The following is a 19,929-nucleotide window of genomic DNA, read 5'->3' as shown; positions in this document are numbered from 1 at the left end:
GGATCATTATCCAGTGCCTTGCTGACAACGATCTCATTTTATCAACTGAGAGTTTGCCACAACAGTCAGTTGGCTGTCTGCTAATACCGTTTCACTTCGAACATTGAAGTTGTTCATGTCTCCCCTCATTGTTCTTCAGAGTCACGTTCATTGGCCCAGCAATGCCTTTCCCATAAGTGTTGGCACAAGTTGACGACCAGGGTGCACTCTTCAAAAGCTTATTGAAAGAAGACTTCAGCATGGTGTGGTACTAGGACATAGAGACCAAAGGGTTGCACATTGAATCATTGCCCGATGCTGTTAGCTGATCTGAGCTGGGATAATAGTTGGAGTGGGCCTATTAGCCTGACTATCCCTGGGCTGGGAAGGAGAAAGAAATCAGTCAGTGTTGAAGGCTGGAATGTGCACACATGTTAACATTGGGTGGGTGATTACTGTGATGTCATCATGGTTATATTGCCTGCTGGCAAAAGGAAATAATGCATTTATGTCGCACCTTAACATGTCTCAGAACTGTCTCAAAGCACTCCAAGTACCGTGACTATCTCCATCAATATCTTCCACCACTGAAGATGAATATTCCAACTCTCTCACATTCCAACTCCCTTAACCCTGACCCTCCATTTGAATGATGTCACACCTCTTTAATCACCTCAGTAATTGCTCTGCTACCTGGTTCAGTGTCCTGGGGCATGAAAGTGGAGACAGTAGCTGATGATGCTTTCTTCTGGGACCTTTTTGTCCTCCTTGGCTAACTGCTTTGATTTTGGGTATGAAGCTTCCTGTAGTACAAAAGGAACGAACGGCAATTCCTCTAAAGATGGACAATCTAAATACATGTATTGGGGATTGCTTTGGAGCTGATGAGATTGTGACTAATTTTATTTTATTTTAGAAATTCCCTGTCAATTTTAGTTGCCACACAATTCTCTATTTAAAAGAGAAACGTAATATCATTTGTGATCTTATTGCCCTTTGTAGATGGAACTAAGCACCTGCGCCAATCTATTCAGTGCAACAAACCTTTGTGTAGAATCATGACTAAATAGCATTTAACTAACTGGATGGTAGAATGTATTGTTCTTGAGCTGGTCATCAGCCACTTGAAAAGCACAGTTCATTCTACTTGTGTTATGGTTACATCCGGAGTCAGTGTGCAAAAGGTTTTTCTTGATGCTATCTACATGGCAGACTCTGTGTAATTTGCGTGCTTTGAAGCATTGCTGTAAAGACAGCTCAGATGAACAAGTGATCGAGCACTGCAGTGCTCACAAGCTGGCCTTAATATTGCAATTCCCATTGTTCAGAGAGCTTTCTTCCTCTGGTTTTAATCTGGAATGATTATGGTTTATTTTATGGAAGCTGAAGAAATTGAGGTGAATATTAGATTACCTCTCTTGGAAGTTCATTAGTTACACAATTTAAACCACTTCTTATTTGGATGACTGTTTATTCATTTGTATGTTATGGTTGAACTAGATTTGAAGAATAATCATACCTCTAGTAGATGGGGCCCATTCACAATTGCAAATTTTCACTTTTTTTCAAATATGCACTAATTATTTTTAAAGTAACTGAATTTTTTTTGTTTTCGGCTGTGGAAAAATTATTTTGAAACTCTTTATATTCAGCTGATACATTATCTCTGCTGAGCCCATAGTTTAGTGATGCATGCACACAAATAGAAATCCAGCGCAGTTGATGAGTTCAATGGATTCTTTGTGACAAAATGGCACCACACCTTTACAAGCTGCAACCAGTAGGGCTGACTGGGGAGTTCAACTTTTTACTATATGGTAGCTTATCATAATTCAAATATTTTCCCAAATTGACTTCAGTATACATATACTATATTGATTCAGTTCTAACATGATCAATATGCAACAGTGACCAGTGAGCAACTGTTTACTATTTTGTGCGATGATCCAAGTGCAATTCGTCAATTGACTGACTCAAGGGTACAAATTCCATTGTGGCTTCTGAAATGCTGAATTCAGACAATATTTGCTTCATTTTGCAGCTAGTTTGCTTATTAAGGGCTGTGTTCTAACTTATTTTGAACTTGGATATTTTCTTTCAGGTTGGTACATCACAGTATAAACGTTTCCAACTGAGGTTCTGACATTAAACAATGCAGAGGGTTAAAACCACCTTGAGGAAAGTTCAATTATTACAGAAATTGCAGTAATGTTCTTGAAGATCTGTTTGTTTTGAGCTTTCAATAACTTTAATTTCTTAATAGGCCACATAAAGTAGATTCTGAACATGTGTTCTTATTGATTGCAGTAAACATTGAGTAATGTAGTAAATATAAAGATAGATGACCATAAAGATTTGTGTTTGACCAATATTTCCTGATTTGTTAACATCTGGGGAAAAGAAAAATGGAAATTTTATGAAGAGTATTAACACAATTTTCAGAAACTTTTCAAAGAATGGTTGAAATGATATGTTGTAAAATTGGCACGTTCATTCTCGAGTAACTTAATTTGTCATGGAATAATATTATCAGGATTCTTAATTTGGTAAATATCTATTAAAGTTGAGTAACGGCTGCAGCATGGTTTGCGAGATTTTTTTTTTCACTGAGCGGATATTTATTCATTGTTTGCAGCAATCCAAGTTCTTTGTCATCCAGCCGTACCCAGCAAATGCATGCTTTCAACTGGATCCGAAATCATTTGGAGGACCACCCAGATACTTCACTGCCCAAACAAGAAGTCTACGATGAATACAAGTAAGTATTGCATTAGAAGATCTGAATAGCCATAAGTTATGCTGCTTTTCATCAGAAATATACATGTCGAGGACAGTTTAATCATGGGTTGTATTTTTTATATGATACATTAGTGAATAGTTCGGTAGAGGTTTACATTCTTTGCTGTCTATTAATGTTCCAGTGTTTTATAGTTACCATTTTCATTAGACATTTTCTGTTTTTAAATATGGTAACTTCAGATTAATTTAGCGGTTTACAGGCTTATTTGTTATCCTCAATGTGATTTAGGCTGCAGTTGTGATTTTCAATCTTTTTCTCTCGTCGATTGCTTCTATAGTTCAACATTTAACATTACTGGTCAGAACCATAATGGCAGATATCTCCAATTTCTCCCCATCTGCAGTCCTTTGACCAATAGACCAATAATATCTAACCGTGGTTATTAAAACAAAAATGGGTATAGTAATAACATCAAGGGACAATAATTTGATTATGTATCCAGTATCTTAAAATGCTCAAATTATTGCATTTAGCTTATGATGAGTAGCAGTAATTATACATTTTTTTTAAAAGTACCACTGCATATTTCAGGATTTCAAGTCTTCTGTTGAGGCATTTGCGTAAAGATGTGAAGAGTTTGTAAAACATTTTGGTTAGTGTTGAATGAGCAAAACACCCTTGGAGGCATGCAACATAAAATGTGAATGGAACATTTGTTCTAATAGGAAGATAATCATGCTAATGCATATTAACACATTTTTCATCATCTGAAATCTTTGTTAAATGAGGTAATTCTGAAGCCATTGAAAATTGGAATATTTAGCATATTTATAAAAAAAATGTAGTTGTTTCTAATAGCAGATGACAGTAGTTGTAAGATTGTTATCTGCCCACACTATGGGCCCAAGTTTCCACACGCGCCTAGAACGGCGCAGTCCCGACCTGGACGCCCGTTTTTCGCGCCACAAAGTGCGCCTCAAAAGATCCTCGGCATTCTCCACCTACCTGTAGGTCCTCTGGCCCTCGGCGCAGCCAGCACGAGCTGTAGGGGGGCGGAGCCAGGTCCCTGCGCTGAAAACAGTGCCGGGACCTCTGCACATGCGCGCTACAGTGGGCACGCAAGTGCAGTAGCTCCAGGCGCCGAACTGTGTGGGAGGGGCCCGAAGCACGCAGCCCCTAGCCCTGGCCGAATGGCCTCACTGGGGCTGCGTGAATAAGGCTCCTCCCACGGCCAGCTCCTGCTCCCCCCCCCCCCCCCCCCCCGACCAGACCCGACACCCCCCCCCCCCCCCCCCCCGACCCGACACCCGCTCCCCCCTGCCTCCGGACCCGACCTGACACCTGCCCCCCCCCCGACTGACCCGACCTGTTCCCGCTCCCCGCCTGGACCCGACCCTACCCGCGCTCCTGTTCCCGCTCCCGCCCCCCCGACTGGACCCGACCCGACCGGCGCTACCGCCCCCCGACCCGACCCGACTCCCGCTCCCGGACTGGATCCGACCTGACCTCCTCCCCCTCTCCCTCTCTCTCTTTCCCCCCCCTCTCTCTCTTTCCCCCCCCCACTCTCTCTTTCCCCTCTCTCTCTCTCTCTCTCTCTCTCTCTCTCTCTCTCTCTCTCTCTCTCTCTCCTTCCTCTCTCTCTCTCTCTCTCTCTCTCTCTCTTTCTCCCACCCCCCCCCCGCTCTCTCTCTCTCTCTCTCTTCCCCCCCTCTCTCTCTCTCTCTCTCTCTCTCTCTCTCTCTCTCTCTCTCTCTCTCTCTCTCTCTCTCTCTCTCTCTCTCTCTCTCTCACTTCCCCTCCCCGCCCCCCCCCTCTCTCCCTCCCTCCCGCCCCCCCGACCCGACCCAACGCCACCTACCTGTAAATCTGGTGCTGGGGACGGGCCCTGCCCGAAGTCTCGGGCCGGCCCATTCAGCCTTCGGTCCCGAAAGGCCTGCCTGAAGCACTTTCACACAGGTAGGAAGATGGTTTATTTAATCTTTTCTTTGCTTATAAATGTTTATTCAAGTTGGATTTATTTGTATAAGTATAAATAAGGATTTATTATAGAATTTAATGACTTCCCCACCTCGTTCTGGACGCCTAATTTGTAACCTGCGCCTGATTTTTTTAATGTGTAGAACAGGTTTTTTCAGTTCTACAAAAATCTTCACTTGCTCCATTCTACTTTAGTTTGGAGTACGTTTTCACTGTGGAAACTTTCAAATCAGGTGTCAGTGGCCGGACATGCCCCCTTTTGAAGAAAAAATTCTGTTCCAAAGTAAAACTGTTCTACCCGACTAGAACTGCAGAAAAAAAAATGTGGAGAATTGCGATTTCTAAGATAGTCCGTTCTCCACCAGTTGCTCCTAAAAATCAGGCGCAAATCATGTGGAAACTTGGGCTCTATATCCCTATAATTTTTCAGCAATTTTTTTTGTGAAAAATAGTTAATTTTATTTTAAAGATTGGTTGTGCCCTTTTGGTAAATATAGATAATTTGCTTTCAACACAGACTTTATTCACTCTCACAAATAGTGATGCGCTGGCATCCTCCCTTTTGATATGACGACTTTTGCGATTGAAACATTTTTGGCAAATGAAGTGACTGTTTTGAAGACTTGGGGTGCCAAATGGGAAAGTTCGTTCAGTGATGCCTAAAGCACAACAATAATCCACTGGAATGAAACTTTTCCAGCTATATGATGTCTGCAATGCAGCACTGCAGTTGATTGATTGTCTGAGAATTTTCACCGAACCTATTTGAGTCTGACAAATAAAAGCACGTTTTCCTCGTCTTGGTAGAAAAATTAATTCTGAATCGTCCAGGTTCATGAAAGGATTCTGGGATGTCAAGTTATTTGTTCAGTTAACTCCTACTTGGGATTGGAATTTGGTTCTTAGAAAAATGATGTCGGAATCATTTGAACCCATGGCCCCAAATTTGACTTAAAACAGTTAGTTTTGTAGGTCCCAATTTCAGTGGGAGGATTAGTGATCTGCACTTTGGTAGACCCGAAGGATCTCATTTGACAAATAGTAAAATTGTAAGGTTACATCTTAAATTTTGCAGGACTTTGGTGTAATCCTAAATGTCTGTGAAAGAATGCTCAAATACTTATGGCAGGTATGGTCGACATAGATAGAAATTTGGTCTCCACATTGAAAATTGTTGCAAATGTACCCCACATTTTTCTCCCTAGTCAGGTGCTGCTGGTTTGACTTTATGTTGCATTGTTTGTACTTCTCTAATAATGTTTCTGCTGCTTTACTGCTCTTGCTTTTGAGAATCAAGGTTCTGGCAAATATTTATCCATCATCTTAACATCATAAGCAGATTAATTGGTCATTCATGTTAGTATTGGTGGGCCCTTCTGTGCATATTGAATGCTACATTTGCCTACATAACAGCAGTGACTATACTTCAAAGGACATCCTGGGGACGGGAAAGGTACTACATAAATGCAAGTTTGTTCTTTCCAGTCCAAGAACTAAAGATGCAATTCAGAATAGGGCCTTATTTGCTTGATGGAAGATCACCTGACAAATGGTTGCCTAAGGACATCATTTTCTTTAAATGGACAGCATCCCTTAGGTGAGCTCTCCTCTTCGGATATTGGCAAATCCTCATTGCATGTGGAGGTTGAACTCTAAATAATGAGGAAGACAATACTTACATTAGGCTATCTAATATGCATACAGTACACCATTTAAAAATTGCTTCAGCATCATATTATTTTAAAACTTATGTAATGAAATAACAAAGTAAGGCTACATATTGCATCAGTGTCAGATGTGGCTCAGTGGGTAGAACATGTGCCTCTGAGTCAGAAGGTCATGCATTCCAAGTCCCACTCCAGGGACTTGAGCACATAAATCTAGGCTGACACTCCCAATGCAGTGCTAAGGGAGTGCTGCACTGTCAGAGGTGCTGTCTTTTGGATGAGACGTTAAACCGAGGCCCCGTCTGCTCTCTCGGGTGGATGTAAAAGATCCCATGGCACTATTTCGAAGAAGAGTTATCCCCAGTGTCCTGACCAATCTTTATCCCTCAACCAACATAACAAAAACAGTTTATCTGATTATTATCACATTGCTGTTTGTGGGAGCTTGCAAATTGGCTGCTGCGTTTCCCACATTAAAACAGTGATTACACTCCAAAAAAGAAGTCATCCTCTACTCCGAGGGACTGCCTAAGAAGACACTCCAAAGGTACTTCATTGGCTGTAAAGCGCTTTGAGATGTCCGGTGGTTGTGAAAGGCGCTATATCAATGCAAGTCTTTCTTTTCAAAGCCTCATTGGATTTGGACATGGTGAAATCAGGTTCACTGTATTTTGTCTGCAGCATTCCTTTTGCATTTACACTATTCAGTACGTAGAATACAAAAATACAGTACAGTGTAATATGGAGGAGGTCTGTCCTCCTAAAATCCCTATTGTATTCTTTGGGTGAGTGATGGTTTAGCCATCTTGAATTCGACAGTTTCGCTAACCTGCCAGGAGGTTCACGTGTGTGGTACTAAAAGTTTAACTGATACAGTTCCCAGTTTGCTGAAGGATGCAAAATGCGTTGAAGAATTTGGCCTCCAGTTTTTTATTCTCCACACAAACACCTAATGTGTTTCTGCCAGTCTGTTCAGATAAGATTGGGAATTTGCTATTTGGGGAATTGTGGGCATGAACTCATGCCAACACCATTTAAAAAAAAAAAATTACCATTGTAATGTCCAGAATAGAAAATTGGTTTTGTCTTTTATTTGCTGCAGAGATTTCTATCTCCAACATCTATTCTGTCAGCTCTGCAACAGTTTTTAAAGTACTGTTTATATGTAGATATGTTGAGGCATGCATGAACATATTTACAGTATCTTGAGATACCACCAAAAGCTACTTCAGTGAAGGAGAACTCAGAAGTCCTACATTTTGTACTAATTTGAACAGGCAGGTGGTTGAGGGCGTTGTATTTTGGCACACTGATTTGGATACACTCCAAAGCATAAATATATTGGCATGATAATCCAGCAAACTGATGTTTAACCGAGAGTCGTGCCATTGCCTTCGTTCACCAGTTAAAGTTTGGTGCATTTGGCTTGTTTTTGGCAAATAGGTGCATTCCAGTTATGCACAGAGAACTTCTAGCCTTTTCAGCCTAGTTCGAAAGCTTTGGAAGATACTTAGTTGGAAAGAATTGTGTACTGTCCCTGGTTCAGGAAAGTTTCACCATATATTGAAAGATTCTTTCTTGGATTATTGTTATGCTCAAGATGCAGACCTGATAGCAACATACAGACACTGTTCAATTGTTCATCGCATTTGGTCTGAGATTCATAACTAGTCATGATTAGTTTTGTCGAACATCCAATTATAATTTATTTGACAAGAATATTCCATTCTGTTTTGGGTGGATAGTGGAAATTGTGAGCCAATCAAACATGCGTTACTTTGTATTTTGGTCCTTTGTTGTCAGTTTTATATATATAACCTAAAGTCCATGAGTTTTATTAATATGTCTGACTGGAAGGTGTTTCGTGTATATCAAGTATATGAAGTATTCCTCCCTCCATTTAATTGCTTCTTCTGTAAGTTGGTCAGTTAAAAGCCTTAAACTATTTTTAAGTATACTGTTATGTTTGCACTGAATTAGTGCTTTAAACTGCTAGACCACAAAAATGGGTTCATTTGATTTGTGTCAGCAAATCTTGACATCGTATGATAGGGGGATTAGGTATTTTGACTTTATGGTACGAATCTGAATATTCTGCATGGTATTTCAGCGTTCATTAGCCTCTCTCGCTCTCTCTCTCTCCCCCTCACCTGCACAGGAATCAGCTAAGTGTAAATTAAGAAAAAATTTTATTTAATGCTGATGGAAATTAATAGTTTTCTCAGCAAACTAAAAGCCACAGATATTAAATAACCTGTTAACATTATTTCTGTGTTTAGAGGTACAATATATAATCTGAAAAAATGTACAAATGATACATTTCAAAAATAGAATGATGAAACTTAAACCTACCTACAGTAATCAAACAAAGTCTGATTTAGTGGGCCAAATGGTGGGTTTTATACTAAAATTCAATAGGCCAAAACTCAAGAAAACATTAAACTACTGGACACTTCTTCAACATTTCTACAACTGGCTTGTTATTAAAGAACTTCTGTTTATGTATCACATCTAAATGCAAGATTTATTTTTTCTGCAGACCTCTCCTCTTTGAATGATGGTGCAGTCCTGCCAGGATTTGCATTTTAAGCAAACTTTGCTGCTCTTATTTTTGTGTTCTATATGATGCACATGAATATGAAAGAACCAAACAGATTCAATTGTCTGACTGCGATATGCTGGCAAATAAAATAAAAAAAGCAATGCAAAATTTCACTTGTCAAATATACCTCGTCACAATTGGAGCTGAAGCCAACTGTTGAATTCTGGAAGCCAGTTCAATGCACACTACCTTCGTTTTGCAATACTAATGGTGAACTGTATCGAAAATTACTTAATGACCATACAACCTCTGAAAGCAATCACTTGGTCCTTTTGATGCAAGAAGATAACTTTTATTTTAAAGTTAGTCTTTCAGACTGTGGATTGAAGTGCAGTCTGGTGGTATGTTTGTGTACTAATGTTGTATACCACAGATTGATGGATGTTAATTTTTGTGCATGGTTTATCTTCACCTTGACTACGTCATCAAGAAAGGCAAAGCGTGTCCCTGCAGCAAAGAAACATCTCCTGGTGGCTAGTGACTGACGGGCATTGGTAGAGGAATGGGGCGGGGGGGCGCTTATATTTCTTAAAATGTGAATCACTTCTAAAATTGTGGTGTGACAAACAGAATTTCACATTTTGTTTTCTAGAGGCTATTGTGACAATCTTGGTTATAACTCTTTAAGTGCAGCTGACTTTGGGAAGATCATGAAGAATGTCTTTCCAAACATGAAGGCCCGACGTCTAGGCACAAGAGGCAAATCTAAATATCCTTTCCAGTTGCTCTGAAATTATCGGGCTTGTGTCTTGTTCATCTTGACTTAAATAATATTGTTCTTCCCATGCTGCCCCCCCCCATATACACAAACATCTTTACAAAGAAAAATCATTTTTGAATAGAATCGGCATGCTATCATGCAGCTACACAGCTGCTCCTGTAATAGCACCTTTCTCTGATTAACTTTTTTGATATTGGAGAATTTTACTGCAATTGCCCTTTCTATTTTTCAATTTTGTTCAATACAGATGACACACCTTAAAAGTATGTTGGACAGTGGCAAGTTCTGTTAATTAAAATGTTTGCTTTTTTTCCTATTCATTTCTTCTTCACCAGGTACAAACTATTTTACTTCCAGGCACTTTCTCTGCTCCAGCCTACCATAGTGATCTAAAATCTTATTTATACTAAATTTGTAATTGAGGGTTGATCCACACCCTCCCCCCACCCATAGGAATTGACCTGGGCTGGTTACTATATTTTTTTTTTAAGTCGTTCATTTTGCGGGTCAATTTTGAGCAATAATATGTCACCTTGTAGAAGTGAAGGAATGCATATTATTGCTGAAATGTAGTTGGCAGTCTCACTGGGGATGTGGGAAAATCAGATGATGCATTGTTGTTTGGGTTCTGCCCCCCACCTCACAGTTGCTGGTTTGAGAACGAAATAGATTGAGGTCTTGCAGCAGAGACCCTCTGGCCTTGGAATTGTGAGTGGCTTATGGCCTGTTGCAACCAGCATGCGAGAAGGTGGACGAGAGAACAAAGTGGTTAAATGCTCTTCAAAATAAAATGCATAATGTAGGTTCGGGGAGAAATTTCAGTTTCACAATAGCACTGTGTTCTTTGCAATCATCAAGTTTCTGCCATTGATAAGTGAGGCCCAGCCACTAAGTGCATGCATATGCTGTCATGTAAAGGGATTCGTTCGATGGGTTACCACATTATTCCTGAACGCTTGAGACTGTAGTTCAAATCCAGCCCAAATTGATGTGATACAAGTCTCCTGTCTGTTTGGTTCTATGTATCAGCTCAGCTCTTAATGGTTGAGAGAGCATAGCACATCAATTGGCAGTCTCATTCAAAGGCAGTTCTGGAAAGTGCAATACTGCTTTTCCGATACTGAGGTTGGGGCATTGGGTAAATTCCAATCTACAATCAGAAGTTGAAATCTGACCATGGGCATGCTTGATGGTGACACCATGTACCCAAAGAAGATTCTGAATTGATGGTGGGCTGGAAGGAGGTCATTGATTTGCCTTCATGCCTTGGGCCACTGCGACGAAAATGAGATATAGAATTACATATTCTATACGGCATAGAAACAGGCCATTCGGCCCAACCAGTCTCTGCCGGCATTTGTGTACCACTCTCGCCTCCTCCCGTCTTTCCTCCTCTAAATCTATCAGCATAATCTTCTATTCCCTTCTCCCTCATAAGCTTGTCTAGCCTCCCCTTAAATGCATCCATACTATTTGCTTCAACCACTCCCTGTGGTAGCAAGTTCCACATTCTCACCACTCTTTGGATAAAGAAGTTTCTTCTGAATTCCCTATTGGATTTCTTTGTGTCTGTCTTGTATTGATGGCCTCTAGTTATGCTCTTCCCCACAAGTGGAAACATTCTCTCTCTATCCAATCTATCAACACATTTCATAATTTTAAAGACCTCTCGGCCTTCTTTTTTCAGCCTGTTCATCCTTTCCTGATATGTTACTCTCGCATTTCTGATATCATCCTTGTAAATCTTCTCTGCGCCCTCTCCAGTGCCTCTATATCCTTTTTATAATATGACGACCAGAACTGTACGCAGTATTGTGTGGTCTAACCAAGGTTTGATACAGGTTGAGCATAACTTCCCTACTTTTCAATTCTATAACCACACAGTCCAAAAAAATTGTATTTATCACAAGGCAGAGATTCTGATAGCTTTGATATACTGTTTATTAAAAAAAAATCCGCGCTTTGATATTAGGAAACCTTTATACTATAGCGTAACTACCTTTTTTGTGCATATATTTAAATATTTTGAAAAAGGTTACACATGCAACTTGTACATTTTCATTTTTTTATGGACATTATCTCATTTTATATTTAACTTTTTTTCATATTTGACACATTTGAAAAGTTTCACTTGGTTAAGCTCAAACAATTTTTTGTAATGCTGTGTTTTTATGTCTGAGTTTTACAATCTCCATACTTTTATTAAGAAAAATGCAATACATTCTTTGACCTTAACTCCTTGAAACATATTGCTATAGTGGTCTAAGGAAAAAGGCTTTTGTTCACATGCCGTCGCTACCAAGTCTGGATTTTCATAAAACCGGAGATGGGGTAATAATCTTCTAAAATCATGATCATTAAAATGTGAAGATAAACTATTGTATAATATTGCTAAGTGTAATGGGAAAGAATGGAGAAATTTACACATAGCCGAACTGAAGCTTCTCCAATACTGAATAAAAGTTACAATAAATATTCTTTTTGTTCCATGTGCAAATAAATCGTCCCTCATCCAACAAGGGAAGTCATTTGGGAACACTGTCTTTAGGAGCTTCATGCCCTATATGACTATCTTGGTTAGGTGGACTCTTCTCTTCCCTGCTCCCACTCCAGCCCCTGTAACTTTTTTCTTCCATTATTGACAACAGCCATGAATGTTGTCTATGGACAACTGCCAGCTTTCACCTGTCTAACATAGTCTATCGACATCCACCACTGCCAAAATCCTTATCCATGCCTGGATTTCTCCAAATCTGTTCTCTCCAACCTCTTCTGTTCTATCTTGCCTATACTCCAACTCGTCCAGTATTCTGCCATGGACAGCACTTGTATTATCTAACCTAACCAACCTCCATTGATGTTATTGAAGTGCAAGTCATTCTCAAATATTGGAACATATATAATAGGTCTATACATGATTTCCAATAATTTTGTTTTGAACAAAATGCCACCTCTAATACAATGGATGCTTTGATCTCGGCAGTTACATTTATCACACATTCACTTTGGCACATATTTGGGCCAGTCAGCACTGCTCAGATTTCACGATCTGCATCAAAACTTAAAGGGTCCTTCCGAATGAACAATGTTCATAATTGTATTGTCTGCTGACATAGCCCAGTTTCGAAAAGTATGTAATCTGCACCAAACTCAGCAAAACAGATTATGATTGTTTGCTTTCCATGAAGTCTTTCTTGGTCATCAATCCAGAAATCTCAATTCGAAAACCTCAAACATTTTTCCAGGTCAGAAGGAGAATTGGATGTAGTTTGGGGTTGCTTGTAGTAACGGCCCAAAGGTCGTCTGAATTGGCTGGGTGAAGAATGGGAGGCCAGCAAGGTGCACCTGGAGAAATCAAGTCCTAGAGGACTTAAGGGTCTTGAATCCTTCATTTTGAAGGAAAAGTTCAAATCAGCAATACAATAGTCAGCTCAGTGGGGCAGGAATGCATTCAGGGGACAAGCTGCTTACCATGAACTGCAAGGACCAGTACTTGTACATTGGAATTCAAGGCCCCAAGTTTCCACATGATTTACTCCTGATTTTTAGGAGCAACTGGTGTAGAACGGAGTATCTTAGAAATCGGAATTCTCGTCATTTAGTTTGCTCCAGTTCTAGTCAGTTAGAACAGTTTCACTTTGGAACAGAATTTTTTTTTTTCAAAAGGGGGCGTGTCCGGCCACTTACGCCTGTTTTCAAAGTTTCATCAGTGAAAACTTACTCCAAACTAACTTAGAATGGAGTAAGTGAAGATTTTTGTACGCTCGAAAAAACCTTGTCTACACTTTAGAAAATCAGGCGTAGGTTACAAATCAGGCGTAGGTTACAAATCAGGCGTAGGGAATGGTGGGGGGGGGGGTTTAAAGGGAAGTTTACAAACATTAAACACTTCAGTTTTACAAATAAAGAGCCATCATTAATAATAAATGATAAATACATCAATAAATCAACCAATAAATCAATCCAAAAAAATTAATAAGAAATAATTTTTTAAAAAATCAATAAATAAAACATTTTCTACTTACCGACTGCAGCACCGGGAGCCCTCCAACAGCGTGCTGGGATGCCCCCTCCCTCCCAGTGTGTCTCTGTCAGTGTCTCTATCTCTCTGTTTGTCTCTCATTCTCTGTCTGTCAGTATCTGTGTTTCTGACAGTGAGGGGAGGGGGAGGATGGGGGTAGAGGGAGAGAGGGGGGGGAGAAGGGGATAAAGGGGAGATGGGGGGGGGGGGAAGGAGATTGGGATTGGGGGGGAGAAGGAGATTGGGAGGCGGGGGGGAAAGGGAAAAGGAAAAAGGGGAGGGAGGCTGAACGGGCCGGGCCCGAGACTTCGGGCAGGGCCCGTCCCCAGCACCAGATTTACAGGTATGTGGCGTTGGGCTGGGGCGAGGCGGGGGGGTGGGGGGGGGAGCTTGGTTCGGTTCGGGGGCGGGTGGAGGAGCGGGAGTCGGGTCGGATCCAGTCTGGGGGGGGGGGGGAAGCGGGAGTCGGGACAGGTCCGGGGTGGGGGGGGGGAAGCAGGAGTCGGGTCAGGTCCAGTCGGGGGTGGGGTGGGGGGGGGGGGGGGGGGAGGAGAGAGAGAGAAGAGTCTGGTCGGGTCCAGCGGGTATCGGGGGGTGGGGGGAGGAGCGGGAATCGGCTCCGGTCCGGTCCGGGGGGGGGGGGGAACCAGGAGTCGGAGCGGGAGTCGAGTTGGGAGGAAGCAGGAGCTGGGCGTGGGAGGAGCCTTATCCACGCAGCCCCAGTGAGGCCATTGGGCCAGGGCTAGGGGCTGCGTGCTTCGGCCCCTCCCACACAGTTTTGGGCGCCTGGAGCTACTGCACATGCGCGCCCACTGTAGCGCGCATGTGCAGAGGTCCCGGCACTGTTTTCAGCGCAGGGACCTGCCTCCACCTCCTACAGCTCCTGCTGCGCTGCGCCGAGGGCCAGAGGACCTGCAGGGAGGTGGAGAATCTGGAGGGTTTTTTTAGGCGCACTTTGTGGCGCGAAAAACGGGCGTCCAGGTTGGGACTGCGCCGTTCTAGGCGCGGCTCGAAACTTGGGCCCCAAGATCCTACATAAATTATTTATGGCTCAACCCAGACAAATCCATTGTCTAATTTCTTCTACTTAGCTTCCAGTTTAGAAAGTGTATTGGCCTTCTCAAAACTATATTAGCCTTCATAGAATCATAGAGGATAGAAGGAGGCCATTCGGCCCATCGTGACTGTGACTTGGGTGACTTGTTCATCTGAATTCCCCTCAACTCTGCACAGACAGCTGGTCAGCTTGTTTTCAGACTGGGTTTTCCTTGCGAATCAAGAAAAATCCCAGCCATAGCCTAGTGCAGGACCCATCTTTCACTGAAACCAGTTTAACACATCTTTGATTATAGCTGCAATACCACTGTTTCAAGACTCTGAAGTTCAGATGTTCATTTCCTAGAAGGTCAGGAATTAAGGCTTGATGCTGCTTGTGAATTCTGGGGCTAATGTTTGCAACTAATTTCATGGGACAGAAGACCACTGCAATTAAAACTATTTGCGCAATGATGTATGACGGACACTGAACCCAGGGCAGTAAGGTGAGCCAAGAGATAGGCAATGTCATGAGAGAGAAACCTTTGATGACTGACCCCTTGCTTACAGGGTGGGATGCACATCTGGACTTGGAGTGTTGTCTTTGGCACATAAGCTCAAACTGCACAGTTTACTTCGTGGCTAGTAGTGACCATTTTCCCTTCTGCCAACATTTCTTTTCCATTCTGTTGATGAAACTGCTCTGCAGTATAAACAAAGCTGTTTCTCAAATAGGATACAGACCAGACTGTGAACTTAAATGGAGTTTCAGCTACCGTCAAAATTTTAAAACTTTGGTATCAAAGGATTTTCAAAACATGAAATTACTGTATAGGAAATAGCTCCATTTGATTTGTATCTATATCATTTTGACTCGTTATTTGTCTTAAATCTAGTTTGCTATACTGCCTCTCTGATCTTATTCGTTCAGGGAACAAGGTGGTAATTTAGCCTTTACAGTATTGAATTTCCATGCAACATTGCACAATCTAAAAACAGCTATTTTTAATTGCCTGACCTAGTTACGCTTAATACTATAAATGTGTTGATTAGTATATTAACAGCCTTTACAAGAAGATGCTAGTATAAACTTCTGAGTAATCTCTACAGATGAACTATCTCTCCTCCCTCACCCAAATTACCTTTTGGTGCAATTGTATGGCTTCCAAAAGGATTTCTAAACTATTATCATCATGCAGCCAGAGTTGATGTTGCACCCTCTCCTCCCAACTGTCCTGGTCCCAATCCTGGCCCTTTTACCTACCTGCCAGCTTATGGCTAGATTCTTCCCGACTTAAATTTGTAATAGAATCAGAAAAATCAAATGATTGAACTTGGTTTGTCTGCAAATTGAAATTTGTACGTAAATGTATTTGAGAAAATGATGAAATATTTAATTTTGCATTTTTAAGTAAATATTCTCTACTTGATGGGAGACTTTTATGAAGTCAAACTTTATTCTATGTCAAATACCTTCTTGCAATTTTCAAAATTGCATGCCTTCAATAAATAACTGACATAGTCTATGTTGCTAATTTACTTTCAAAGCAGATGGATGGGGTTGGGATATGACTGTCCCAGGGTCAAATACAAGTGTTATTTTTTGCAGAAATAGACATTTGACTAGTTTGCATTACAGCCAATTATATTTGTGGTGTTGCTCCAACCATTGAATTTGTATTACTGAGTGAAAAATGCCCTCCATTTTACTTTTACTTTTTTAAATTGCTTCAACAATTAATTTCTGTCACTGAATTGGACCAATCCCTAGTGGTTTTGTGGCAGAAAGTAACAAACTGTAGCCTGTTGAATTGCTAATTTTGCTTAAATTGAGAATTTTAGCTACCACTTAGTTTGTCTTTAAGTGTATTTTTACTATAACTATTTGTCGTCTAATGTTTGGTTATATTGCTTTCCAGTCTGATGGATCAGACTGTGCAGGCCAGCTGCAGAGTATTGATGAAGAGGTCAGATCTGCAGCTTGCAGTCTGGTGTGTGAGTGGGCCCAGAAAGTATTAATCCGAAAATTTGATTCAGTGATCGACCTAGCTCGCTTCCTTGTTACCAGTCACTATATTGGCACTAAATCTGTTGCTGCATTGTCTGTGATGGTTGGTGCGCCTTCAGGTGAGTAACTGTATTCCTTGGAATGTTCTCTCAGCCTGTCTCCATTTAATTTCCTTAAGACGGCGCTGATGCTTTTTATCAATTTGCACGGTCAGGTGGTTAAAGTATAAGCTTTGCAAACAGGTTGTCAAGTCGATAAACACTCAATGTTGTAAGAAATATTGTATATGAAATTCAAGTATGTAATCTATTATCAGTATGAGACAAATTTCATTCCCTCCTCCCCATTCCTGACAGAGAAACATAGAATGGTTACAGCACAGAGGGGGCCATTCGGCCCTTCGAGCCCGTGCCAGCTCTCTGCAAGAGCACCTCAGCTAGTCCCACTCCCCCACCCTTTCCTCGTAACAAACCCCAGCTTCTCCAGTCTATCGATGTAACTGAAGTCCCTCACCCCGGAACCATTCTTGTAAATCAATGTACTCCAATGGCCCAGATTTTGCAGTCAGGGGCGAAGGAACGGTGCTTGCTGTTCATCCAGCTGCCCGCAAAGTTTTTCCGGGCTTTAGAGCAGAGACTTACTCTAATCTGGCATAAAGCGCCGTCCTCTACAAGGCATCTGTGATGTCTGTGAGCAGGCCAAGAAACAGCAAGGCTCTCAAACCAATCAGATTGAAGAATCCTCACTGAGACACACAGGGTCTAAACCAGGAACTATAAATTAGATTTAAATAGTGTACAGAAAGCGGAATAAAGATTTGGAAGACAGATGGGATTAAGAAAGTGAGATAAGAGACAGACAAAAATTAAAAAATGAATGATTCTAATTTAAATTTAAAAAGAAATCTCCTACACTATTTCACTCCGGAAGGAATGAGACTCCACGCTTGTAAAATTAAAATTTCAGGGCCAGAGAGGTTGTTTGGCAGTAATTATCAATTATCATGCTGTTAAAAATTCACTTGGTCCTGAATGCACCAGCCCTAACCTTTTAAGGTGTCTTTAGTGAGGAATTAGTGGGCAAGTACCAGAAGTTCATGCCATTGCATGTCTTTCAATGCTGAGTCTTATCGACGAAGACTGCTACAGCGCACCCTGTGGAGGAACAGCGTATTTCTGACTGCAACGTCTGGGTTTCTGCATTTAAATGCACATGTGCGGACGGCAGAAGTTGCTGTCCGATTTACTCCATAATAACAGTGAGCGCTGTTGGCCTCACCGTTATTATTAATGCAAAATCCGGGCTATTGTAAAATCGGATTGGTGTTTACCATTCATGTCTAGGGATTTCAGTACAATGCCTAAATTAGCTTCCTGATCCTGCTCTCCCCAATCTCCAATTGGATCTCGAGCCCCCATTGTTGGGGAAAAATTTGGAGATCCCTTCCCTTTCTCAAAATCCAACCTCGAGATTGTCTCGGGGTCTGGTTGGAGCGAGGAAGTGGGGTTGGCCAGTTGCATCTGAGGCGGCAGGGGGAGGATTTGCTTCTTTGATAGTCGGGTAATATGTATTATTTTAAAAATTGAACTGTAATTTAAATAATACGGGTATCTTGAATTCAGTGCTCAGGAATCTCTCCACAAAAAACATCTAGCCAGATACCAGTTATCCTGCTCCCCCAGGACCCAACTGCCATTTTCCTCTAAGACCCATTCAACCCTGAGCACCCATCCCTTAACTCCCGAACTTCCTACTGTAATCTTTGCATGCTTAACGGATGCCTATATCTTTTCCACACTGACGATGCAGCCTGAGAAAGCTGCTATCATCAGACTTTGGTCAGAAGTCCACAATTCCCTCCCAGGGCTCCTGACATTTCAGACCTCTCCCCTATGTTGGCATACCCTACCACCCCTAGAAGACTCTGGTACACCCTACTGAATGCTCCAAAAACTGTAACAGCCTCTCTGTGCTTCAACATCAGGCAAACCCCCCCCCCCCCCCCCTTCCCCTCGTCCTTCCCACACCCAAGTCTCCAACCAGCATGCTACCCTCTCCAAACACCCAATCCATATGGCAACCCAGTTCTCCACCAGTATTACATGCAGTTCCTACAGCCTCCTTCCTGCCAACCTGGAACATCTTCGCTATCATTTTTCTCTAATCTAGGCTTCAAATAAAAGTAAATGATAAAATTAACTACATAGTAAAACCTTTTTGAATAGTAATCGAGGTGACTGATTTCCAGTTTCCTTGCAAAATATACATAATCATAGAATTTAAAAAAAAAAACAAGTTCCTGCAATACTCTAATAAACAGAATTTAACTTAATTGTTGTAAATAATTGACCCCGATGCTAGATTGCATGCTACATAGCATAAAACATTGTAGAGCCTTACTCGGTGTTTTATGCTCTGTGCTATCAATCTTCCATCCACAAATTTTAAATTGTCACATTAACTCCTACGTATTTTCTTATTAGGCACTGAATTATTTTCAAAAATGAGGGTGAGTTGGACTGTTAATATGTTTTGAAAGAAGTGATGCATGAATGCCTCAATAACTACTCATTTTGAAATGTTGTTTCATCACCGGTTACTTGTGAAAGTAGACATCCTGGAAACTATCTGCATCAGGCTGCATGTCTGAAAAACATTATGTACTAGAACATTAACCATTCACCTCTAAACAGCATATTATCTGATTTACCAAGAGTGACTCCAGAGGAAACCCACAGCTATTTACACATACAATAGCAGTCTTGCACCCGGCACTTCCATCACACCTGGAATTGTCACATGGCAATAAATCACAACTGAGTGCGACAAACGAAAAGGAGAAAAAAATCCAGTCATTTCTACTGGTTTCTTCTGACCTTGCTAACCTGGCCTCTCCCCGGGGGGCAGCGGGTGGTGGGGGGGGGGGTGAATTCTGGATTTACAAGCTGGTGCCAATCTACAAACAAACTTCTGAAAATGATCTTGCCTATTTATAAAGCACTTCCTACAGGAAGAACTGAACAGGTAGCTCTGGTTTCTGGTTACTATTTGTGCTTTAAAGAACAGTTTAGGTTCAACATATTTTGGTCTTGGTAGCCAAGAGCTTTCCTCAAGACTATCCCTTTACATCTATTCGGAAATGGTTATGAAGGCATAAACACTTCATTATACAATATTGT

At 41.4% G+C, this 19,929-nt stretch overlaps 1 protein-coding gene across 3 annotated transcripts in view; it reads left to right on the top strand.

Annotated features, from left to right (window-relative positions):
- The window catches only part of LOC139227529 (DNA-binding protein RFX7), a 76,486-nt gene that overhangs the window by 36,490 nt on the left and 20,067 nt on the right, over nt 1–19,929 (top strand). For 2 of the 3 annotated variants that reach the window (XM_070858333.1, XM_070858334.1), the window contains 4 exons: nt 2,615–2,737; nt 9,558–9,678; nt 11,937–12,017; nt 16,662–16,869. In XM_070858333.1, coding sequence (XP_070714434.1) covers nt 2,615–2,737; nt 9,558–9,678; nt 11,937–12,017; nt 16,662–16,869 — 533 coding nt within the window. Of the gene's footprint in view, nt 1–2,081; nt 2,158–2,614; nt 2,738–9,557; nt 9,679–11,936; nt 12,018–16,661; nt 16,870–19,929 lie in introns of those variants that run through there. The other variant, XM_070858335.1, reaches the window with a different exon arrangement.

The sequence above is a fragment of the Pristiophorus japonicus genome, chromosome 17 (genome assembly GCF_044704955.1).
Source record: "Pristiophorus japonicus isolate sPriJap1 chromosome 17, sPriJap1.hap1, whole genome shotgun sequence".
NCBI classification, from domain to species: domain Eukaryota; kingdom Metazoa; phylum Chordata; class Chondrichthyes; family Pristiophoridae; genus Pristiophorus; species Pristiophorus japonicus.
This window is presented reverse-complemented; position numbering and strand designations above follow the sequence as displayed.